Source organism: Culicoides brevitarsis, chromosome 3, assembly GCF_036172545.1.
Source record: "Culicoides brevitarsis isolate CSIRO-B50_1 chromosome 3, AGI_CSIRO_Cbre_v1, whole genome shotgun sequence".
NCBI lineage: Eukaryota > Metazoa > Arthropoda > Insecta > Diptera > Ceratopogonidae > Culicoides > Culicoides brevitarsis.
The window spans coordinates 8,570,424-8,597,253 of NC_087087.1; the positions used below are offsets into that span (position 1 = coordinate 8,570,424).

At 28.3% G+C, this 26,830-nt stretch overlaps 3 protein-coding genes across 3 annotated transcripts in view; all 3 read left to right on the forward strand.

Moving 5' to 3' along the window:
* Window positions 1–1,857: 1,857 nt before the first annotated feature.
* The window catches only part of LOC134834121 (alpha-2C adrenergic receptor), an 89,594-nt gene continuing 64,621 nt past the window's right edge, over window positions 1,858–26,830 (forward strand). Inside the window, exon 1 of the mRNA XM_063848672.1 lies at window positions 1,858–3,442. Within this exon, the coding sequence (XP_063704742.1) occupies window positions 2,810–3,442 (633 nt within the window). The 5' untranslated portion in view covers window positions 1,858–2,809. The remainder of the gene's footprint in view (window positions 3,443–26,830) is intronic.
* Window positions 22,803–24,588, forward strand: LOC134834123 (UDP-glycosyltransferase UGT5-like). Its single transcript, XM_063848673.1, is given in 3 exon segments — window positions 22,803–23,094; window positions 23,148–23,920; window positions 23,922–24,588. Coding segments are annotated over 3 exon segments (1,503 nt in total). The 5' UTR covers window positions 22,803–22,943; the 3' UTR covers window positions 24,501–24,588.
* Window positions 24,654–26,684, forward strand: LOC134833275 (UDP-glycosyltransferase UGT5-like). Its single transcript, XM_063847541.1, has 2 exons — window positions 24,654–24,891; window positions 25,281–26,684. Exons 1-2 carry the CDS (start codon window positions 24,654–24,656, stop codon window positions 26,618–26,620), a joined length of 1,578 nt encoding a protein of 525 aa, XP_063703611.1. The 3' UTR covers window positions 26,621–26,684.

A 26,830-nucleotide genomic window follows, 5' to 3' on the forward strand; every position in this document is an offset into this window, starting at 1 on the left:
TCCATGTTCGCTACGAGTATGCGGTTGTACGAGCGAAAAAATAGCAGAACTGAACTGACAAAAGTTCGCTTTAATTTAATTTGGCCCAATCATTTTCAGTATGACTCTGTCTCTGGATTTTTATTTTTCTCTCGTTTTTATTTTTTTTTTCCTATTGCGGAATAGAATGATGATGATGATTAAAGCCCTTTGTTGGTTTGCGAGCAAAAATTTTTCACAGTTATTTTTTTTTGTCTGTCTGCTCCCCTAAAACATAGATCTTGATTTTCATTCACATATTTTTTTATTTGCGAGACACAACACATACGAGAAAGTTTATAATTAATTTTATTTAATTATCTTCTGAATGAATGACTTCTTTGAGAATTTGAGAAAAGTGTTGGTCTACAAGTGTTTGTGTGTGAGACAAAAAGTAAATTTAGATTGAACGTTGGCAGAGAGGGAAATTTTTAGTGTAAATTAATGTTACTATAATCGAATTACATACTTATAATCCAGTTTTTCCCTTTGTTCGGAGTTTCTTATGGCATTTCACGGAATAAATGTGACACAAGAAGGTAATTGTGTCTCTTGGAAATGAAAATTTTAATTAAAAAAAAAATTGGAAAAAAAAATTTTAACAGAAATTTTTGAAGTTTTAGGGGTCTTAAGAGGGTCTCAAAAATATATTGGAAAAGTTTTGAAAGAAATTTTATAGAGAATTATCTGAGTTTAAAAAAATTAAAAAAAAAACTGAAACTGAGGGTCAAAAAAAGGTTTTTAACATTTAAGGGTCCTAAAGGGGTCTTAAAAAAATAATAGAAATTTTATGATAAATAAAACTTTTGAATATTTAAAAATCTTCAATAAAATTCAGAAATCAGGAAAATTTAAAAAATTTTGGGGTCTCAATATTATAAATTTTCTTGGGGTCTCAAATTTTTATAAAAAATTAAAATTTGTAAAAAAAATTATAAAAACCAATAAAAACTAAGATTCATTGAATCTATTAGAATTCAGAAAGTTGAAAATTTTTCAAAATACGTAAGGCTATTTTTTTCAGAATTTGGGGTCCAAGAAGTAGTTTGAAGGGGTCTTAAAAATGTTTAAAATTAAAATTTTAATTTTTTTCGTAATTTTTGTATTTTTAAAAGGTATTTAATATTATTAAAACTCAAAATCAAATTAAATATTTGAGGTCTCAGGGGTCCTTAAGGTCTCAAAAAATTCATAAAATCTCAGAAAAAGAAAAAATTCTTCAAGTTTTATTTTCTTAAAATATTTTGTGAAACTCGTAGAACTCTTCTTGACTTGAAAAAATCTTCTTGACTCCTGAAATTTCATTTAAGACCTCTTTTGGGTCTTTTAATATTTTTATTTGAATTAGAATATTTTTAACTGATTTAAAAAAAATTAAACTCAGATGTAAGATATAATTTGAATCGTGAATCATTCAAAAATAGTTTCAAAATACATCAAAAAATAATTTTTAAGAGTAAAAGTGAAAGAAATTAAGAAATCCGCGAAAATCGATCGTTCTTACCCAAACCAACAACCTTTTCCAATTCCTCTCGTTTACATGAAATTCAATTATTTTGTATATTCAGGCGCGGTTTTTGTGTTGAAATAAACAGGATTTGCTTTACAAAAAGAATTTTGTTGAAAAAAAAAACGTTAAAATGTAGGTTAGTGGGAGTGTTTGTCTGATGTCAACAGAAATTTTTCTTTCTTCAACATTAATTAAATTTGCCTGTTATTGTTCTGTATTACTACTCGAATTTTGATTAAAAACAAATATTTTTCTTGTTCTTTTCACAGTTGTTGCGGCAAACAAAATTCACCAAGCAGCACCGAAAGGGGACCAAAAAATCATCTACGCGCTGATTTAATTAAAAATGCAGCCAATTGTAAAAAGCCAATAAAACAACAAATATTTATTTATTTATAAAATGCATGCAAATTCACCGATGATCAGTAGCAACAGCTTTATTGCAACACAAACAACAAAATTGTATACGAGAAAACACAAAAGCAACAAGAACAATAATTATACGCGGCAAAATGATTGACTTTAAATAATTTATGATGATTGTACGGCATCTTTACACACAAACACATAAAATAATTAAATAAATATTAAAATTAATTGTTAACAAATATCGGCGCAACATAATATGTGCACAACGGTTTGCGTGTTTCTCTCTCATCTCTCACGTCGTGTCGTCATCTCAGTGTGTGCATTTCAAATAGCAACACAATTAATAGTAAATAAATTTTAAAAAGAGTTAAAATGTGTAAAATTAATTTGCTTACAAATATTTATTGCCACAGTTTTAATGAGACGAGGCAAGAGTCATAATAATAAAAATAATAAAATAAAAGAAAAATAAAGAAAAAAAGATGAAAAAGTCCGTCTGAAGTGCGCAAATACAAATTAAATTTATTACGGTAAATCTAGCAGCGGCAACTATACAGCAACAACATGAAAATCGTAAAATTATTATTACTATTAAATTGTTTATTTACTTTAATAGTCGCATGAAGATGATGGAATTGAAATGGGCCTAACGGAACTTTCGTAAAAAAATAAAAAAAAACAAAGAAAATATTTTAAAAAAAAATTAACATACAACGATCCTAAAAATAGACAAGCAATTTAAATTTATATGGCTTAATTATTATTAATGTGCATTTTGTGGTTTTTAGACGTCTACTGAGTAAATAATATAAATAATAATATCCATAGGAAAGTTAACACAAGCTATAATAAATCAATCGGCGAATGCATTTAAATTTTCAATAAACAAGCATTTGAAATTTTTGGCTCATCATGGATATCTCTTCCACGGGAAACATATCCACAGATGATTTCTTGGCCATGGTGAATACGACGCTGCGCGATCCGCTGCGTGCGATCCATGGTCTTGGCATCAACGATACCTTTGCCAATCAAACGATCATTCATGGCGTCTATCCGAGCGGTTATACCCTACCGCATATCGTTGTCGCCTCCATCATTGTCACAATCCTTATGATTATCATTGTCGTCGGCAATATGCTCGTCATTATTGCCATTATGACGGAAAAATCTCTCAAAAATATCCAGAATTGGTTCATTGCGAGTCTCGCGGTAGCGGATTTTTTTCTCGGACTCGTCATAATGCCCTTTTCGCTGGCAAACGAGCTCATGGGCTACTGGATTTTCGGGAATTGGTGGTGCGATGTGCACAGCGCGATGGATGTGCTGCTGTGCACGGCATCCATTATGAATTTGTGCCTCATATCGCTCGATAGGTATTGGAGTATAACGCAGGCAATTGAGTATTTGAAGCAGCGGACGCCAGCGAGGGCGGCTTTTATGATTGCCGCAGTGTGGATTATGTCGGCGCTGATATGCATTCCGCCGTTGCTGGGATGGAAGGCGAAACGACCGGAGGCGACGGAGCATTTGCCGCAGTGTCAGGTAAGATGATTTGTTTTATGGTTTTATTTGAAAAGATGGGTTTTTTATGCCGGAGATCTTGTATCGATTACTTTTTCACCCCAAACATTATTTTATGTATATGAGACTTGCCAAGGGCTTTCGCCTGTTATGCGTTGAAGAAAACTTTGATGAACAATTCCGTATTGATATATTCGATTCATGGTTCATCTTTCAGCCTTTGTTACTTGTAATGTAGGTTCATTCTATTGGATGATGTTGATTCTCTGTATATCAGTGAGATCGAAATCTGGTTTTCACAAATTCGTGCGTGGCTTTTTTGATATCTGCATAGTTGACTTTCTTATAAATTGACTTAATGTCAATACATTAATATCACAGGTTTTAGTCAATTCGTTGAAAAGTGATGCTTTCTTGTAAAAAACTGAATTTATTTGAAGATTTTGTGATGGTCGAAGTTGGTTGTTGCTCCTCAATGAGTTTTTAATGCTTACTTACCTTCAGGGTTTATAAGATTTCCTCCAAGCTTAAGCTCCATGCTTAAAATTGACAATCCTGAACTGGAGATATTCGAAAAAATTTGATTAGAACTCATCTACAAGGCACTCATGATCGAATCCATGTTGGTTAATCCATTTCATTTCGTAAATTGTTGACCTTTGTCCTTGAGTCAAAAATGAACTTCAAGCCAAACTTGATTTTTAGTAGAAATTCAGTCATTCCAATTCAGATTTCCAAAGATAAAAACTATTTCTGAATCGATCCCATATCAGTATGAACTCGAAAAAATCTAAAAAAAAAAATCTGGTCATAATTGAAAGTCACATAAACGAAAGATAAGAAAAGTTTACTTACCATAATAATCGAACGCAATCTTTACCGCAAATCTTGTACCTCCTAATAGCCTCCCCCGCACATTAAATACCATCTTTATACACAAAAATGGTGTCGTTGAATATAAATTGAGGCTCATTTGTGTAAATGTAAAGATTTTATCCCTTTCTTTCTACTTTTTTTTCTTCTTCCTACACAAAACATAAAAAACCCCTTTAAAAAATAAAATTTCTTTTTCTCTTACCTTTTTTCCTTGTTTCACTTCCGTTCCTCTGTTTCTTTGGTCATTTTTCCTAAATCACATGTCCTTTTAAATTTTCTTCTTATTTCGTATTTAGACTTGACTTCACACACCTGTTACCTGATATCTTGACCAAATTCGCTTCTTTTCTTTTTTCTAAATTTTTTAAAGCTTTTGTGGTTTAGTTAAATACCGAAAAAAAAGGTTTAATGAGACTTTTTTAAATATTCATTTAAATTCTATTATTAGAAATTTTCTGCTAAATTCATTCACACGAACGAAAAAAAGGTTGTTGATTTTCGTGAAACACAAAAAAAAAGTTTTCGTCGACAAACGTCCTTGATAATTAATTATCATGTTCCGAAAGAGTGACCTGAGAGTTGATGGCTATATCGATCAATGTTTGTTTGTTTACTTACGTCATCACAAATTCGCACGAAGAACAGTCAAGGACAATTTTTTCTTTCTCCTTTCCTCATCTTCAGATGAACTGTCCAATTTAATTTAATCTTCAGCTTCTTTTTTGGACATGAAACGAAATCCGACAACAAAAGGTAAAAAAAAAATAAATAAATAAAAATCGATATGTAATTTATGAAATCTCCTTTAATCGTTGGCCTTTGTGTTTGGCTGAGAGTGAAGGAGAAATCCATGTGGACTTTAAAAAAAGTAAAAAAAAAATATATCTGTAATGAAAAATCTAGCATACGTTGTGTGAATCCCATTTGCCTCACTTACAGACACAAAAACTTTGCCATTGTGTGTTATTTTTACCGGAAAGCAGATATATCGGTCCATTTGTAGTTTTATAGTTTACTTCATTGTCGCATCCCTTGCAGAATTTTGTTCGTTTATTGGCAGTGAGAGACCTTTTTATGTTCAAAAGAGGTTGGTTTATTATTTAAGGTTGATGCAATTAAAAAAAAAGTATTTAAAATTTTCATTAAATATCAAAATATTTTAAAAAGTAAAATAACTAAAATATAAAAAATAAATTAATTTTAAATTTTTTGCCCATATTAAAAAATTTCCTGTTTTAAATTTTTATGTTTTTTATTAAATAATTCATTTAAATAATTTTTTTAAAAAATTAAATATGTACTAAAAAACTGTAAAAAAAAATTTTCAAATTTATTTAATTTAATTTAATTAATTAATTATTTAATTTAATTTTAATTTAATAAATTTAATTTAAAAAATTTAATAAATAAATTTAATTAAAAAAAATTAAAATAAAATAAATAATAAAATAAAATTAATTAAATAAAATTAAATTTATTTTTTATTTGCAGAAAAAAATAAAAATAAAAATAATTTTTTAAAATAATTTTATAATTAAAAATTTATTAAATTAATTATAAAAAAATAAATTAGTAGAATATTTAATAAAAAAATTATTAATTAAATTATTTTTAATAAAAATTATAAAAATATTAGGCACGTAATTGATCAAAAAATGTAAAAATAAAAAAATTATTAAAAAAATTTTCCAAGCAACAATTTTCCTGAAAATTACGTAGCTTGAAATCTGGATAATTTTTCCAAAAATTGCACTTACCTTTTTAAAAAATTGGATTTTGCACATCTGGCAAGTATCTTTGGCTCGAGGTCACAATGACTTTTCAATCAAATGAACCACATAAGATACCGCGCCATTGTTTACCTTATTCTGGTTTATCCATAAAATCCGAGATAGAGACAAAAAACTAACACAATGTAGTCACATTTCTCTATAAATTTCACATATTATTGACTATTGTCTGAAGTTACTTCAATTGATTCAATTATGGTCGAACTTGAGCGTACACAATTTCCATTGATCTGGCAAATCAATAGCAAACTACTACTACTGCCTTTGTGTGTGATTTATTATTGTCAATAAAAGTGCCTTCTCTCTCTCTCTATGGAGGACGACCTGCAAAAGTGATTCTGTAACAACAATGTGATCAATATTATGGAAATTTGTTTATTTTGCAAACAAACATGAAGAAATATATTTTAATGGGACGAATTAAAAACATTTCATGCGTTTTATATGACGACGTTCGACGATGCCAATGTTCGAATAAAACGATGAATGATTGAACATTGTCGGTTGGTTACTTCTGGTTAACTGAATATCGGTTATCAATTTGGATGGAAACATTGTTGGCATTGCTTATGACGAACAAAAAAACTGTCACACCGGAAGGGACAGTATTTTAACGTTTTATTGAAAGGATGTGGAATTCAGAAGTTTGTTGATGACTCAATGAAGGACAGTTACTGAAGGAAATTCAATTTTTTTTTTGCTGAATTCGTGAAAAAAAATTTAAAAAAAAAGAGGAGAGAGAAATTGATATTTTTTCTCATTCGTTTTAATTTTTTTATCAAAAATTTAAAAAAAAATTATTTTTAAACATTTTTTTTATTAATTAAAAATATTTATTTTAAATTATTTTTTTTTTTATTAATTTACGTTTTAAATTATTTTTTTTTAATTTAAAATTTTTATTTTATAATTTTATAATATTTTTTTAATTTTAAAGTTTTTCTTTTAATAATATTTTTTTTTTTTTTTAAATTTATTTTTTTATTATTTTTTTTGTTTTTTATTTTACTTTTAATGTAAAATTTTTATTTTAAAATATTTTTTTAATATCAAAGTTTTTCTTTAAATAATATTATTTTTTTAATTTAAATTTTTATTTAATTTTTTTTTTATTATTTTTTTTTTTAATTTAGATTTTTTTTTAAATTATTTTTTAAAAATAATTTTTTTACTGAAAAAAAAATATGCAAAAAAAATTCTTTTGAAAAATTGTCCTTGAATGCTGCTTTTTAATCATTTCATATGAACGAATTCCAACCTAGTCATCATCGCAGCTCGAATTCCGGTAAACTTAATCATGCGAACCGATTGAAATCATTCAAATGTGTATGTCAAAGCAAATCATGTCATTTGTATCTTGTAATTTTTATATATTTTTTTTTATTCAAAAAAAAAATTAATATGCTTTTCAATGTCATTTGCTGCAAAAAAGAACTAAATTCGGTAAAAAACACGTCTCTAACATTTACATTTATATTTTATTTATTCAAAGTTTTTCATTTAAAAACATGAGTTTCCTTTAAAAATTTCGTTTCTGAACGAGTTGAGGCAAAAAAAAAGACACAACAAGAGACAACGCAACATTAAAAGACGAAAAATTTACCTGCGCGCCTCAAAGGAACGACGACAACAAATGGAAAGGGATCCTTTAAGTGATTACATAATTTGATTAACTCAGATAAATACTCAAGAATTCAAAAGGTAATAAAAAACAAATAAAATTTTACCTTATTTTAGGAATCCTTTTTTCCTCGTCACTCCGTTTCTCGACTCGGTTTAGAAAAATAAAAAGTGAACGACGAAGAGTAAATAAATGTCCCTAATTAAGAAGCGACTGTAGGAAAAATGTTGCAATGATGAAATGATGATGAAAGAAGATGACAAGTTACGATGACTGTTAACTCAATTACGGTGATCTGATGTCAGACAAAATGGTTAAAGAGGACACTTATGGGACATTTTGTAAAGTGAGGTTGACGTTGTGAATGTAAAATATGAAAAGCACGTGGTATGCAATGTTAAAAATTATGTTTCAGTGAAAAATTTTCAGCTTAAAAGGTTTTTAGAGAGGAATTTCAAATGAAAATTTATTATGAGAGGCATCTCTTGAGTAATTTTTAACTAAAATTATTTTCAGTGAGACATATGTAGAATTTTCAACTAAAAATGTTTTCAAAGCGACATCTGTTGAGTAATTTTCAACTAAAAATGTTTTCAAAGCGACATCTGTTGAGTAATTTTCAACTAAAAATGTTTTCAAAGCGACATCTGTTGAGTAATTTTCAACTAAAAATCTTTTCAAAGCGACATCTGTTGAGTAATTTTCAACTTAAAATGTTTTCAAAGCGACATCTATTGAGTAATTTTGAACTTAAAATGTTTTCAAAGCGACATCTGTTGAGTAATTTTTAACTAAAAATCTTTTCAAAGCGACATCTGTTGAGTAATTTTGAACTAAAATTTTTTCAAAGAGACATCTGTTGAGTAATTTTGAACTAAAAATGTTTTCAAAGCGACATCTGTTGAGTATTTTTAACTAAAAATCTTTTCAAAGAGACCTCTGTTGAGCAAACTTTGAACTATAAACTGATCTTCTCTCACAAAATTAGTTTTTCAATCCATTTTCTACTCAAAAACACATCTGTTCCATTTAATATACGTTGCAAAATATAGTTTATGAAAATCATAATATCCAAAATCGATATCCGTTTGCCAAGGCAAAATATCAAATTCTATTTACCTGGATATTTCAAGTGTTTATTTTGCAAACAAATAAGCTCCATTAATTAAATTCCAAAATTGTAAATGTCTGAATTTTCCAATCACAACACAAGTCTCTTTTCCGTTCAAGGAGGAATCTAAAATACTATCAAAGCAGGATTAAATATTTACTTTTGCAGCGCTAAAAACAACAACAACAAACATTTCCATTTAACTTTTAAAGACGTATCAAATATTCAAAAGCGGCATTAATGTGTCGTCGTCGTCGCTGCTTTTCACATTTTCCCATTACTTACGGAATCTCTTTACCGATGGAGACTTAATATCTCCTGTGACAGTGCGCAAAAACTGTGCGATAATTGCGACATCAGGAGGCGGGTGGGCGAACGAGCGGAGCGACACAAAGTTACAACAATGATAAGTGATAGGATTAAATTGTCAAAATCAGTGCACGATGAGTGTGTTTGAAAATTTGTTGCTTCTGATCCTTTTATTTTGTTTTTGTGTAAGAATATAGTATCAGTAGTTGGATGGAAAGCTACCTACCTTTTAACTATATGTGTGTACCTATGTGATGGTTTTGGCTGTCTCTTATCTTTCTTTCCTTCGTTTGAAGATAATAGCAGGAAAATTGTTGCACACTTTAGTAAAATAGAGCAGAAAATAGAGGAGAAAGAAAGAATGAAAAGAAAACCGGATGATAGGATTTTTTATAATTTTTCGTTTTTTTAAAGAAAATTAAGCTTTAAAAGCCATAAGGCGATAGATCAATAAATTCTGCTGATTTTAGTCATAATAGAGTAGAGATTAATCGATAATGAACATCAATAAATCAACTGGTTGAATCATTAAAGGTTAAAATACGATTGAAAAGTTAACAAAAAAGAGCAACTTTATCGTATTTTAACATTTTTGGATAAAATTTTAATTTCTATTTACCTATTTTAAATTTTTCTGAAAAATTTTCAAGAAAAAAGTTTAAATATGAAGATTAAAAACTATCCAAAAAATTAAAATTTTAATTTTTGGCAACCCTGAATGTAAACAAATACCATCAGCTGATCAAAATTTATCATTTCCATTCGTCTCATTTTTTTTTTATAAATATTTTTATCGAATTAAATTCAAAAATTTAAAATTTTTAATTTTTTGGCCAAACTGCAGTAAAAAAACTAAAATATTAAATTTTGGATAAAAGCCTTTTTAAATTTATCTGAAAATTTCTAAAAAAATTGTTAAAATATGATTTTTTAAATTAAAAACTAAAAAATAAAATTATTGGCAACCCTGAATGTAAACAAATACCATCAGCTGATCAAAATTTATCAATTCCATTCGTCTCATTCTTTGTTTATAAATATTTCATGTTTTGACAGATCGACAGCATGGCGGGAAAATTCCCACATTTTTATCGAAAAACCATTCAAACTGCGGTAAAAAAAAGGACCAAACCACAGTCGATGCCTGCGAAATAAATTGTAAAGGGCACACCTGAAAAGGAAATTCGAATCATAAATCATTTAAATTAGATCATTATTGAAATTGTAGGAGAAACACACCGGTAATTGCCATTTATTTTGTGCTCTCTAAGCACACGTATTTACCGAATTGCTGCAAAACGAACGTGAAGACAGACTCTTAATTGAATCATCATTTATTCACAAGTCTATTGATTTACATCTCACATTGTATTCGACAGAACGGTCGACAGAAAATGGACTAAAACGACAACCATAAAAGATAAAGATCTAAAACTTCCAAACAAATATTTACCTCAAAAGCTAATGTTGTGCACACAAATGTTATTAAAAACAAACAACTACGGGACGCAGGACACACACACAGGTGTTTCATTTTGTAAAATGACCCTATCAAATGGCCACTTAGGGTTGATTAACTGTCATCTAGATAAATTTTGAGGGTTTCCTTTGCCTTTTGTATTTATGGTAAACTTTTTTCATCGTCGCCATGATTTCCAGGAACGAACTTACAAACTAATAACCCACATCCAATTTATCGTATCGACATTGTCCATTGAAGAATGATGATGAATATTCACGTTCGTCAATCGATGCGAGGTTAGACGAGGGGGAAAAGGTACAAAAAAAAAAGAGTTGACAAAGTTGATAAAGCAACAAGAGTCAATTATCGTTGTGATGTGTCATTAAGTTGGGCTGTCCCATACTTCAATCTCGTCACTTCCACAAACAGCTTATTGCATTTAACGTTCGCCCTAATGACGAACTTTGCACCAGAATAGAATTTATTATCATCGTTTTCATTTTGTTTGTCCTGCATATTACAAACTGAGAGCTGAGCAATAATAAATTGAATTGACTCCCACTATTTTTTTTTTTTTTTGTATTGAAAAATCCATCAACAACTGCCGATGATGACGATGCTAAGCACGTTTTTGTCATAACGAAATCATTTTTACTCCACAATGAACGACGACGTCGACGAAAAAAGTCTAATCAACTACGGTTTATTGAGTTAAAATGCATCTAGTGTCCCATCAACTCGATCGTTCGTTTGCTCTCTTAAAGCGGCGTCAATAAAAAAAAGTTGGCTGCAATATGAAAAAAAAAGTTTAAAAAAAAATCTTAAAAAGATGACAAATAACAAGTTTGTAACTGCATGCAGAATTTTTCCGTATCTCTGTAATAAAATAAAATTATTTTTGATTTGGCCAAGTTCCAATCGAATTTTTCACTTCTTTTAATTTACTGTTACAACGGCGCGATGTGAGGGCGAGAAAAAAAATTGTGTTATGCTAAAATTACTATTATCATGTTTTTTCTTATTTTTTTACCTTGAAATAGACTACTGAGGAAGAAATGTAAGAAGTGTGAATTTTGGTCCAATTATTATGACGGAAAAGTACTTGTAAACTCGTAAAAAATTATGATAATGGGAAATTTATGATGAGAAGATTTATGAGTTTTTAATTTTTTTAAGAGTTGTTGTAAAAGTTCTTTTAATTTTTTTATATTTTTTTTTTTAATTTAAATTTTTAAAAATAGTTTTAACCCAGTTTTAACATTTATTTTCCCGATTTAAAACATAAAATTATTTAAATTGAAAAAACAAGTTTTTTAGTTTAATTAGTTTGCTTCAGATTATGAAAAATATATAAAAAAATAATTAAGAAAAAATTTAAAAAAAAAATTTTTAGAATAAATTTTGGCAACCTTGAAATTTTTTCGAAATTCATATTTTTTTTTATATAAATTCAGCATAAATTCAAATTTTTCACGTGATTTTTTTTTTAAGTTTTTCTAACTTTTAGAATTTTTCCTAAATAATTAATTATTATTTTCAAAGACAATATTGACAAAACGTCAAGTTTTTAATAGTACAGGGTTGCCAATGAATTATTTTTAAATTTCTCAATTGTTAACTCAACTGCTGAACGAATACAAGACTGCAGGAGGGAATTTGCCGGAATTGGATATTGTCACAATTTTGTTGTCTAAAGTGTCTCATGAATATAAAACCGTTGTAATCGCTCTTCAGACACTCCCCGAGGATCAGCAGACAAATAGTCGATTCGAACTGCGACCAAAAATATAATTTAAAATTTAATTAAAAAAAAAATTAAATGAAATAAATAGTTTTTTGCTTCAGATTTTGAAAAAAAAATTAAAATAAAAGAAAAAATTGAAAAAAAAATTTTGGCAACCCTGAAACTATTCCAAAATTTTATAAAATATAATTTCAACATAATTTCATAATTTTTATTTTTTCAAAAATTTTTTTTAAATATTTTTTTTAAATTTTTTATTATATATTTTTTTTAATTCTTCTAACTTTGGAGTTTTTTTCTAAATAATTAATTATTTAAAATACCAATGTTGACAAGACGTCAAAGATTTTTAAAGTACAGGGTTGCCAATGGATTATTTTTAAATTTCTCAATTTTATACTCCTCGTTATCTATAATTAGTAATTTATTTTTTTTTATTTTTATATTTTTTTAATTAATTAATTAATTTAAATTTTATAATTAAAATTATAAAAATATTTAAAAATTTGGTTTCTCAATAAAAATTTAATGAAAATTTATTTAATTTAAAAAATTTAAATATCTTCATAATTTTTTTGTTACCGTAATTTCAGATCTAACTGATCTGTTATTTTCAAATGTCAACTGGGATGTTTTTGAAATCCAATTTTTTAACTTTGATTTTTTACTTTTTTAAAAAAATGTGATGAATAAGCAAAAAAGTTATCAAAATCAAACAAATTTCTTCGAATTCATTTGAAGTTTATTTTAGATTTTTATCCTTTCACATCCAAACTCGATCCAAAACTCAACGATACCAAATGTCATGTTGTCACCGGATTATCCTCTCGTTGAAAAATTTTCCCTTCTCCAGCAAAAAAGACAGCCAACCAACGTTTTAAAAGCATCGTGAACTAAAGCATAATAAAATCAACACCTAAAATCTGCATACGAAGAGCAAAGTTCGCCTAAAATATCCAACCAAAGCACTCGCTCGAGTATATCGATATATTTTCCAAATAATAACAAACCACAGACACATGTTATCAGACATCGAGGCTGCTGCTGCTCGTTTGCTCGTTCAACGATCAACAATATTCATTTTCACTTAGTTTCGCTCGAAACCGTTTTGTTTGATGATAATGGGCTAAGCGAACGTGAGATAGTTCTCCTAATAATAACAATAATAATAAAATTTTGGAAATTTTCGTACGATGATTAATTCAATATATATTGTTGGCTTCATTGACGATGACGCTGGATCGACAACTTCCGCACAACTAGCGAAAAGGTGTGCAGAGTAAATATTTATCATTAGCATTATCACGTTGCTAGGCTGGCGCTTGCAGCTTTTTTGTTGACGAAACTTGTAAAATTAATTAAAATTTTAAAGATCCATCATCTCGCTTTATTTTGTTGTTATCTCATCTAACCAGGCAGCCAGTCAACCACACAAATTGTTACTCAGTAGTAGCCTTGATTGTGAAAACCATGATTGAAATATTCTCGGTGTATTTTGGCTCAAAATTTCCACATAACTACACGTGTGCGACGACTACGACGTAAAATATGTTTGAATTATGGAGTTTAGTTACATTTACACACGAAACAAGTGACAGACGTTCGTACATACCATTTATACATGCAACAGTTTATCGATTATTTTGAGTGTACACGATGTTTATTTTTATCCCGAGAAGAGTCGTTGTCGTCATCGAAAATCTTCCTTTTATTTTATTTTCGGCTCTACAGCGTGACCTGATTCTCGCAGCTGAGAAAAAAAAATTTATTGCCATGAAAATTTTCGCAAAACTTTACGAAAATCGAAAAACAAGAGTGAAATGCATACGAAAATAGCTGTGCCGTTAAATATAGAAGAAGACTGCATAAAATTTTCACAAGAGGAGTGTCAAGGTGTGTCTCGACTAAAAGTGCGATAGAATGCCTCTCGGCTAATAATTGATTCATATTGTCTGCATTTCCAATGAACATTGTTTTTATTAGAATTGCGGAGTCGGTGACGCAATATTGTTTTGTCGAAAAACAAAAGAGAAAACGCGATACGAAAGAGGATGGTGCAAATTTTTTTTTGTCATAGCGAACAAAAAATGAGAAAGTTTTCTCATTTTGTAAATTATATAAAAGCTTTGTGACGAAAAAAAGTTTTTATTTTTCTTTATCGATTTTAGATTTTTCACTAAAATGAAGTTTTCAAAGAAATTTCTTTTATTTTGCAAAATTTGCGGTAAATTTTTTTTGAGGAGTATAAAAATGTGAAATTTCTACTAAAATTATCCCAATGCACATTTAAATTTGAGGTAAAATTTACTTTGAGGAGTATGAAAATGTGAAATTGCTCCTAAAATAATCCCAAAGCACATTTCAACTCAAAAATTCGTCAAAAATTATGCTTTATGAAACAAAATGTGACTTGAGGAGTACGAAAATGTAAAATTTTCATTTAAATTGTCCCAATGCATATTTTGAAACGTGTCTTTGAATCAAATTAAATTGAACCCAATGAACATTTTAACAAATCATTCTAATTTTTTTTTGTCTAAAATGTTCATTGGGCTTAACTCATTTTTTAAGACACATTTTAAAATATGCATTGGGACTATTTTAACAATTTTGTACTCCTCAAATAAAATTTTGTTTCATAAAACAGAAAAAATCATAATTTTTGACGAAATTTTAAGTTAAAATGTGCATTGGGATTATTTTAGTAGCAATTTCACATTTCAATACTCCTCAGAGTAAGTTTTATAGCAAATTCGATAAAAAAAAAGAAATTTTTTTTGTAAGAAATTTCAATTTTTTTTTTTTTTTTTGATAAAAAATTTTTCTAAAAATTCTTTTTTTTGAAAAAATTTTACTTTTGATCTTCTTTTATACTCATCAAAAGCCCAAAATCAATTTTGAAACATTTTTTTTGCTAAATTTAACAAAAATATTTAATGTACTAAAATAACTTTTTCTTGACATTTTTTTTCAACTGCACAAAATTTATCTATCTGTTTATGACTGAAAACAACAACAACAGAAATGTAAATGTTTCTTTCATCGCAGCATCATCGCCTGGCGCTGCATATGATTTATTACTCGAGGGAATTTATACAAAACAAAATGTTTACAAAACCTAATTTTCCAAAGTGAATTTTCATTTTAAAGTTTTTTTTCAGTAGATTTAATTAGAGACTTTTATTTTGTGAACCAATTTACAAGTTTTCCAAACATTTTCTTGAACTCATCCACGGTCCAATCGGCAAATTGATTTACTTTCATAAAGTAAGAGACTTCTTTGCGGTTGTAACTTTCATTGTGTTCGTTTATCTTGCGACGATTTTTGATGAAAATTTCCTTGCGATCAGCTTCTTCGGTTGGATCATAAGTACGATCGAATTTCAACTTTAAGAAAAAAAAATTTTTAATGAATTTTAATAATTTTATAAAAAAAATCTTAAATTTACTTTAAAATCTTCCCATGCTTGATTTTCTTCATCGGTAATGTCATTTAGCTCTCCAAAAACAAAAGAAAAATTAAAAATTATCAAAACGAACAAAATTAATAAAGTTATTAAAAGCTTCATTTTAAAGCAACTTTAATTAAGAAAAACAACTTTTTTCACTGAAATTCCAATTTCGACTGTTTTCAAAAGTTTTTACTTTAAAATTAAAAAAAAAAATTAACCTTCAAATGCATGGAGACGTCTCGTCGTTGTTTCCACAGAAACGCTCGAGGCAGATGTCGGTTAATTTTTATTGTTTACGTTCTCGAACAAGGTGCCTGGCACAAGTTTGTTGTCTCAGCTGTTCTAATTTTGAGCAAATATTATGATGACGTCGAGTTGCTTTGCGACATTTATTGGCACTTTATCACGTCGTCGTCTGAATTTTATTAGTAGTGTTATTATTCTCGAAAAAAAAACCTGTAATTGAATTGAATGAAATCACACAAAAAACGTCCCCCTCCCCGTGCGAGTGCTTTTGTCAAGGAAATACAACATCAACAGATATCCACTTACGTTCCATATAAATTACAATTCAAAATTGCTTTCTTTCACTTCATTTCCTTCTAAATATTTTATTATCCTATTTATTCAATTGAATTTATTTCCTTGTGTGTGAAGTGTTTGTGTGATTTTGCCATTTTTCGTACCTACTTGACTTCATTCCGAGACTTGTCCACATTATTATTGACTTACGATGCCATCCGCATACATAAATAAGTTGCTAGAGCAATTTTTGATTGTTCTTACCTATTCGCACTTTGGCTCGTGTGGCGCTTAGATTTTTTGCTACTTGTTTATTATTACCGCATTTCGAAGAAAAAAATGCGGTAAGAAGTTGGAAAGTTCGTCTGTTTGTGAGTTTGGAGTAAAATTCATTTTTTAAATTGGTTTCAAAATGAAATTTGGGTTGAGGAGTATGAAATTGTGAAATGAGGAGTAAGAAAATGTGAAATGCTTACATTCGATGTGAAAAATTCATGCAATTGATAGAAAAATTATGTCTATGTGTGAGGAGAATCAAAATGTGAAATTATGATGAAAATATTAAATTGAGGAGTAATAAAAAGTGAATTAATATTTAATATTGGCGAAAAAAATAAAAAAAAAATAAATTAATTTAAAATTTAACATTTTTGAGATATTTTTAATTTTTAATTAATTTTATGAGAAATAAAAAAAAATAAAATTTTAATTGAGGAGTACGAAAAAGTAAAATACTGCTTACTATTGGCAAAATTATGTCAAAAGACGAAAATATTTAAATAAATTAGGCAAATAAAAATAAAATTATAAATTAAGTTACAAAAATAAGGAAAGACAAGTTTTCAAAAATTTAATAAAAAATATAAAAAAAAATCTAAAATTTTAATTGAGGAGTACAAAAATGTGAAAAATTAGAAATTTGTTAAGAAAACTCATTCCAATAATTGAAAAATAATTTATGATTTGGCAAAAAATTTTTTTGAGTATAAAATGTTAAAATTTTTTTTCGAGGAGTAAGAAAATTAATTTTTTAAAAAATACATTGAAAAGCGGTACAGTAATTCGTTCTGTTTAGAACAGCAACTCTCCAATCTCGTTTATATTTTATTTTATTACATTACATAACAAACACACAAAACACAGTCGTGATGATACTGATGGTGATGATGATGATGATGGAGGACGAGTGACGTGCAAGGATAATAAAATAAAATAATAAACGTGTTCCTCGTATACTTCCATTAACAATACAGACAGCGTACATGGAGGAAACATAATAAAAATGTGACACCTTTTCATTTTATTTTTAGCTCATATACTTGCGAGTTTGTTTGTTATGAGTGACACTATTGTGGATTATATGTCGAAAACTGATCATCACACACATGAATATCGTAATTTATGATATATTTTTATTGAATAATAATGAAAAAAAAATGTAATAAATCGTCGTAGATGTAGAGAGAGAGGAAGTGGTATACAATGCACGTGCGACAAGCTTTACCTATTCTGTGATGACACAATGGAGAAAAACAACAAAAGGTGACTGATAGATTAATTGAATGATAGTCGAGACACACGAAATAAAAAATTTATTGGTTAGGAAGGAACATGAGTTTTAGATATCGAGAAAAAAATAACAAGATGCATTAAAAAAAGAATTGAAAAATATTTTAATTAAAAATATACTTAAGGCTTATAAGAAAAAAATTTTTTTTTGTAATATTTAAAATATTTTTAAATTTTTATTAACTTTTTAAATTAAATTTTATTTAAATTTAAAAAAATGTTTATTAATTTCGAATTTAAATTATTTTTTAAAAAAATTTAAATTAAAAAAAATAAAAAATTAATAATTTAAATTTTTAATTTAAAAAAAATATATAATAATTATAATGACCATTAAAAAAATATAATAAAATATAATTTAATTAAAAAAAAAATGTTTTAAGTTTTGATTTTTTAACTTTAATTCTTTAAAATTTTTGAAAATTTTATTTTTAATTTTTTTATGGTTTTTTTTAAATTCAATTTTTATATTAAACATATTTTCAATTATTATTTTTTTTGTTTAATGTACCTATTAAAATATTTTTTTATTTAAAGACTTTCGTTCTATTAAATGAATTTTTCAAAATTTCATTAAAATTAATTAAATTTTTATTCAAATATTTATTTTCAAAATATTAATAAATTAATTAAATAAATTAATTTTATTTATTAATTTTTAAAAAAATAAATTTTTGAAAAACGTTTTTATTTATTTTTGTTAAAAAAAACATATATTTAAAAATTTTTTAATTTTTAATTTATTTCTGATTTATTTATTTTATTTTAATTTTTTTTAATTAAATACAAAATAAATAATAATAAAAAATTGACCCTTTCAACTACGTCACAAACACTCTAACAAAAACTACATTGATTATAAATTGATGAATTCATATTCATCACTCCTCTTCATACTCGACTGAGCTTGCTTTTACATGTTTTTTTATTATTTCATTGTATTGTTAGACAAATAATAATAAAAAATATACATTTTACGAATGATTCTATTAAAATCTCTCTCTTCTGCTCGAGTTGAGTCACAGACAAAATTTCATTATTTTATATTATTATTATTATGAAAGTGAATGAATGAGGGAGAAATGAATGAATATGAAAATAAATGACTTTCAAACAATGGAAAAATTCCGAAGTCGACATAACACAACAACAGATAGCTGAAAGAAGATGAAAAGCGAGAACGACGTGCTTGGTACGACGACGAGGCAAGGGTCAATATAATTTTTCTTTTTTCTTTATTTATTTGTTTTGTGTTAGTTAGAATGGAAAAGTTTTCGATTTTTTTTTCTATAAATGAAAGTTTCGAAGAATGTACAAAATTTTTGGACAACTTTTTTTTTGCGTTTCTATCAAAATTGTTAATGACCTTTAAAAGTTTCGTTTCCGCTTGTAAAATTCCGTGTGGCAGGTGTTTCATTTCCTACCGAGAAATTTTTTAAAGAAAATATTTACGCCAAATCGCGTGTGAGTTCCTACAATTTTTACAGAAATATTAATCATAACAAATGGAAAAATTACTCACTCGAAGACAGACGCCTTCTTGTCTTTGTACGCAACTCGCAATTTACTCGTAAAAATTTTAAGTGTTTTAATTTATATTACGAAAAATTGTTTGATTCATAAATCAGAAAAATTTTCCTTTTATTTCTGGCATTCGCCCTTCTCTTTGTTTATTTTATTATGGATGTGCATTTAAAATAAACGAATAAATTATGATTCTTTTTTTAAATTTTTATATTGTATTTCCATTCAAAAATATGGATGCGATCGATGTTTGAGAAAAGTATTCGTTTCTGAGCATATGTTTTATGGAGAAAAATGTTAGTTTTGACGTCCTGATTGTTATTAGCTCAAAAATCTGCAAAAAAAAATCAAATCAAAAATTTTGCCTAAATTTTTTTCTTCTTTTGTTTCATACTTTATAGTTTGTTTTTTTTTTAATTTTTTTTTATTTTTTTTTAATTTTTTTTTTTTAATTTTTTTTTAATTTTTTTTAAATTTTTTTATGAAAATAAAAAAAAATAAATAAATAAATAAAAATTATTTTAGAAGTTGAAAACTAATTTTTAGAACATTTAAATTTTTTTTTTATTTTTTTAATATTTTTTTTTTAAATATTTTTTAATTTTTTTTTAATATTTCTTTTTTTATTTATAGATTGAAATTTATTAATTATTTATAACTCGCTTTTCCTTTTTTTATGTTTTTACTTTTTTTTGCGATATGATGACGCAATCAAATCAAAAAGTCTCGAAAAACAATCAACCAAAAAGAAAAAAAACAAGCTAGACAGAAAAAATGGTGCTCTTGAAATATCCGAAGCAATTTATTTCTAATCATAAAATATTAATAAGAGCTCCATATATATTTCACTGACTGACTTGCTTTCTCCGTTCGCCTTTCGTCGCTTCATTTCTTTGGAAAAAAAGATAAGAACGAAAGAAAAATAATAGGAGAGAAAAATTATAAAATGAAAAAGTAGCAAGAGCAAGTCGAGAAAAAATCCTACTTGAATTATTGGGAAAAAACAAGTCTTTAATGCGAAATCTATACACGGCTTTTCGTGCAAAGAAACGGTATTTCACACACACAGAAAGAACGAGATTTCTCGGAAAATACTACGGCGAAAAATACAATAAAAAATCATAAAATGTAATCAACTGCAAATAGACAGATTTATTGTAGAGTTGATTCATGTTCATTTGTGATCATGATAAGAGATTTCTTTTTTTTTTCTTCTCAATTTTTGCTTTCGCGCGAATGCGAATGAACACACGATGAAATCAGAAATGATTGGTCGAATATGTTTGTTGATTCATGATTTTTCGTTTATTTGTTGGCGGGAGAAGTGGCGATCGTGCGGGAAAATGATTTTGTCGAATAAGCGAGAAAAATGGGTTTGGAACAGAGGCGGGAATGCTCGTACTTTGGATTGTTCTTTTGACGAGTTGAGCATGCAATAAAAATTTTTACAGCTTTTTGAGTATTTTTTCTAACGTATTCTTACGTAACATTTTAATTGTTTTGACAAAAGAAATCAAAGAATAATATTTTTTTAAACAAATGTACATAAAGTAGTTGAGCATCTAATAGTGCCTTTATGTTTAAATTGTTGTACAAAGTTTAAAATTTATTTTTTCACGATTTTTACGAATAACTGCTTTTAGAATTGATTCTTTTTGTGCTTTTACTTTTTAAAACAAACCCATTGAAAAATTTTAAAATGTTTTAACCTTTGCGAGTTTCGAAGTATACACATTTTCTCTGAGAAAAAATTTTTACAATCTAAAAATTTTTAAATCCTTTTTTTGCCTTTTTATCAAACTCAGGATTGAGTTACATTTGGCTTACTTTGTTTAAAAAAATAAACAATTGACTACAGTTTTGAAAATCAGTCAAGGATAATTCAGAAGGAAGGTCTTCTCAGTCTATGGCTGCTAATTCAGGCTTCCATGATTAAAGATGATGTCATAGTTGAATTCCTCTTCCTTTGAATTTTTATGTACTTCTTTCGATTATTGGGTCCAAATTTAGTCATCCTCCTGATATTGTTAGAAAATTTTATGATTTTTTTCTACAAATCTTCTATTTCAAACTCTAATTTTGTAAAAAAAAAAATTTTTAATAGTATACTTTTTCATACAAAATGACAAAGTTTTAAAAAAAATTAACTATTGTTGAAATATTTTTTTTGTTTTTAAGAAAAAATTGTAATAAATATTCCTAAAAATATAAAAAAATTTTTGATCAACTTGCCCATTTTGAACCAAGAATTTTTTTAACCATTGAAATTTGATTATTTTAATTAAGTTGAAATTAAAAGTTAAAAATTTAAGAAAAAAAAATTCATGAAAATTTTAGAAAAAAAAAATAATTAAAAAAAATTATATTAAAAAAAATTACAATATAAATTGTAGTTTTTTTTAAATTTATGATTTTTAAAAATTTTATTTATTAAATTTTTTTAATTAAATTTATTTAAATTTTGAAAAAAAAATCTAAAATTTTTATGAAATTTTTAACTTATTTAAAAATTTTTTTTTTTAATTGGAAATGAGAAAAAAAAAAGTTGAAAATAAATTTTAAAATAATATTAAATATTAAAAAAATAATATTAAAAAAATTATATGAGAAAAGATTCGAAAAACTTACCTTTCAATTTTTATCTTAATTTGATTTCCAATTCAAAGCTCTCTCTTAGACTTCCATCTCTGCCATTCTGATGTAACTTACATCATTTGTTTTCTCTCCCTCTTAGCTGCTTATGATATAACCTTCTCTCATTACATAACAAGCAAAAAGCAACAACAATATTTGCTACAAAGTCTCATAATTAAAAACAAACACTGTTTATTGTGTGCCAAAGCCTCTCATTATCTCCGCATTTTCGCTTCGTAACATCTTTAAACTATCAAGCAACGACAAAATGGATGCAATTTAATCTCATTCACTCGCGCTCGTGAGTAAAATAATTCACGTACGTGAACTTGTTCCAAAGAACCTCCAGGAAACAGTAGGAAACTATCTCATTAAAAGTTTTATAATTATTACATCGTTGCGTGTTTTGTTTCGCCCGAGTTTAGATATCTTCTCACAAAAGTTGCAACAAAAGATTAAAGAGCGATGACTGACAATTTTTTCTCTATTTTTCTCTCTTTTTAGGTATGTAACACCGTGTCAATTGTAATTAATGACGTCACGGACCTTGAGCTATTTGAATTGAACCGCGTTATCTATAAAAATTGATGAACGTAGAGTTAACGGCAATAAAACAGTGAGTAGTGTACCAATACAAATAATGATATTGACCACATACAGAAGAGAATTTACCGAAATTCTATCTCGTACATTGAACGTTTGCGATATTTCCTTCAAAAAATCCACTTTTTGTGTGATTATCAATTAACTGTGTCGCAGTTGTTTACAAATCGCATCAATTTTTAGTGTGCAATTAGTTTTTGGAGCGTTTAGAATTAAATTTTGTCATGTTTTTGTGGAAAATTTGTTGTTTTTTCGCGATTTTTGTATCATCCAGTAATGGAGGGAACATTATCGGGCTTTACACGATGGATATGAAGTCCCATTATTTAATAGCGCAAAATTTTTTGAAGGAATTGGCGAAGGCAGGACATAATGTGACAGTTTTTACGGGTTTCAAGAGCAATAATTTACCACAAAACTATCGAGAGGTCGTTGTTAATGTCCCTAGCTTGGATGGTAAATGTTCAATTTTGAATTTTTTGAATGAAATTTCATGAGAAATTTTTTAGAATTCAAGAAAAGTGTCACCAAAGACGGATCTTTCCTCAATTTGATACTTTCGGTGAACAGTTTTCAGGATTATTCGAGAGATTGTTCGCGAGCAGTTGTTTGGAACGATGAACTCCAAGCTTTGATAAACTCCAAAACCGAAGTTGATTGTGTTGTTATGGGATTTAGTGAGAGTCCCGTCCTTTTGGGCATCAGTAAAGTACTTAAGGCGCCGGTTGTGATGACTTCCACGCAAAAACTTGCTTATTTTTTGGAGTATTATATAGGAGCATTTGCTCATGATTCGTTCGTAACTAATCCAATGCTCACAGTTGACCCGAAAATTACTTTTTTCATTCGAATGAAGAACACTGTGGTTAATTGGGTGTTTCGGATCCTCATGCGATTCAATTTTTGGACCCAAGAAGATACCTACAAAGAACTTTTTCCGAGTGTAGAAGGCTCGTTATGGGATGCGATAAGCGATTCAGTTCAACTAATGCTCGTTAATAGCCATTTTAGTCTCGATCGCCCGATGCCTTATATGACAAACATGATCGAAGTTGGCGGGATGCAGATTTCAGACGAAATTAATGATCTTCCGAACGATCTTCAGAAGTTCATGGATTCAGCTACAGATGGCGTGATCTATTTCTGTATGGGAAGTACCTTGAAACTTAAAGAGCTCGACTCGGTAAAGAAAAATTCCATCATTGAAGGTTTAAAAAAGACCAAACTTCCGGTAATCATCAAATGGGATGACGAATCAACTATTCAAGAGTTCAGTTCCAAAAACAAAATTCTTCGCTTCCAATTGGTTACCTCAAAATGACATCCTTGCCAACCCAAAAGTCAAGGCTTATGTCACTCATGGAGGTCTCCTAAGTACTACAGAAGCAGTTTATCATGGCGTCCCGATTGTTGGCATCCCAATTTTCGGCGATCAAAGCAACAATATCAAAAAATTCATGGACTTTGATATGGCTGTGCAAGTCGATTACGCTACCTTGACAGCTGAATCCTTATCGTCTGCAATAAATCACGTGATAACTGATAAAAAATTCTCTCAAAATGCCAAAAGCTTATCCCAAAGATTTCGCGATCGACCAATGACGCCAACAAAAACCGCCAAATACTGGGTAGAGTATGTCATGCGACACAAAAATCAGGATTTCATGAAATCGCCCGCCATGAAACTCAGCTTGATCGAATATTTCAACTTGGATGTGTATCTGATGATTCTCGGAGCTGTTTTGATCAGCTGTTGTTTCGGATGGAAGGTGTCGAAATGCATTTTTGGCAAAGTTTGGTCCCGGCTCTGCCGGATCTGCAGGAAAGACCAAAAGGAAGTTTTCAAAGAGAAGAAATCGTAAATTTTTTGTCAATAAAATTTTTCGTACAAGTCATGTTTTGATACTTTTATCATTTTTTTTTAAATATTGATAAATACAAAATATTATCGTCACTCAGTCTTACTTGAAATTTCATGAAACAACCATCTTCTTCGTAAATTATATTAAGCTAAAATGAAAATTTTTGAATTATTTTTCATAATTTTGGCTACATGGCAGCTCGGAGTTACTCAAGCTGCAAATATTATGGGAATTTATACTTTTGATATAAAGTCTCATTACTTATTTGCCCAAAATTTGTTGAAGGAACTTGCTTTGGATGGACATAATGTGACAGTTTTCACGGGATTTGAAACGAAAAATTTGCCGCCAAACTATCGGGAAGTCAAATTGAATCTTGCAAGCTTAGATGGTTAGTAAAGTTATCGTAAAAGTTTTAAAAATAGTTTTGGCGGGAAAAATTAAGGCTATTTTTTAATAAAATTTTATTTTTACTAAAAATTAGAAAAATAAATTTCAGAATCGAAAAACTTTTGAATCAAAATTTTGGCGGGAAAATTCAAAATATGCATTGGGATTTGATAGTTTGTAAACAAACTACTGTTCTCAATGCATATTTTGATTTTCCCGCCAAATTTTGAGGTTAGAATAAGTTTTGACTAAAAATTTACGTTTTGGAGCTTAAATATGTTTCAAAAGTTGAAATTTTTGAAAGTAAATATATATTAGCTTTATAATTTTTATCCGTCAAAATATTCTATAGAATTCAAATTCTGAAAAATAAAACAAATAATGTTTCAGATTTCAAAAAAACGATGGCAAAAGATGGATCGGTATTCAACATGTTTTCATACTTTAATAAATTCAACGAATTTGCCTTAAATTCAACAAAAGCTCTCCTTGTTAATGACGAATATAAAGCTATGGTAGCTTCCAAAAATGTAGATGTCATTCTCATGAACTTTGCTGAAAATCCTTTATTTCTCGGAGTTGGCAAAGAGCTAAATGCTCCAATTGTCATTACTTCGGCACAAAAAATGACCTTAGTTATGGAATACTACACAGGAGCTTATGCTCACGATTCTTTTGTGACGAACATCTTATTGCCGATTGCGGATGAAATGTCTTTCAAAGAACGTTTGATAAATACTTTAACGAATTGGTTGAGCAGAATTTTATTTGAAATCCTAAAACTTCAATATAAAAAGGACCATGAAGAACTTTTCCCGAATGTTCAGGAGACTTGCAACGAAGTAAGGATCAATGCAGTTCCTTTAATGCTTGTGAATAGTCATTTTAGTCTTGATCGCCCGATGCCTTATATGACAAACATGATTGAAACCGGAGGAATGCAAATCCCTGACGTTGTTAATCCTCTTCCTACTGATCTTCAAAAGTTCATAGATTCATCGAAAGATGGCGTGATCTACTTTTGCATGGGCGGAACTTTGAAAATGAAAGATCTCGATCTGGAAAAGAAAAAAATCATCATTGAAGGTTTAAAAAAGACAAAACTTCCTGTAATCATCAAATGGGATGACGAATCAACTATTCAAGAGTTCATTCCAAAGACCAAATTCTTCGCTTCTAATTGGTTACCTCAAAATGACATCCTTGCCAACCCAAAAGTCAAGGCTTATGTCACTCATGGAGGATTATTAAGCACCACAGAGGCAGTGTATCATGGCGTCCCGATCATTGGCATCCCAATATTCGGCGACCAACGAACCAACATCAACAAATTCATTAAACGCGGTATCGCTGTCAAGCTAGATTACGAAAATCTATCAGCTGCATCCTTATCTTCGACCATCAACAGTGTCATAGACGATAAGAACTTTGCTGCGACAGCCAAAACCTTATCTCATCGATTCCGAGATCGTCCAATGACACCTGTTCAAACGGGTAAATATTGGATCGAGTACATTTTGCGACACGGCAATCCGGATTTCATGAAGTCGCCGGCGATGAAGCTAACAATGATCGAATATTTCAACTGGGATGTGTATCTGATGATTCTCGGAAGTGTTTTGATCAGCTGTTATCTCGGATGGAAGGTGTCGAAATGCATTTTTGGCAAAATTTGGTCTCTTATCTGCAGAAAAGAACAAAAGAAATTGATTAAAAATAAGCAATCGTAACTTTTTTGTTAATAATTTTTTTTCATACAAGTCATGTTTTTATAATTTTATCAATTTTTTTAAGATATTGATAAAAAACAAAATATTATTGTCAGTCAGTCTTACTTGAAATTCCAAGAACCAAACATCTCCTTCTTAAATTATTATTAACTTAAAATGAAAATTTTAAAATTATTTTTCATAATTTTGGTAATATGGCAGTTCACAGTT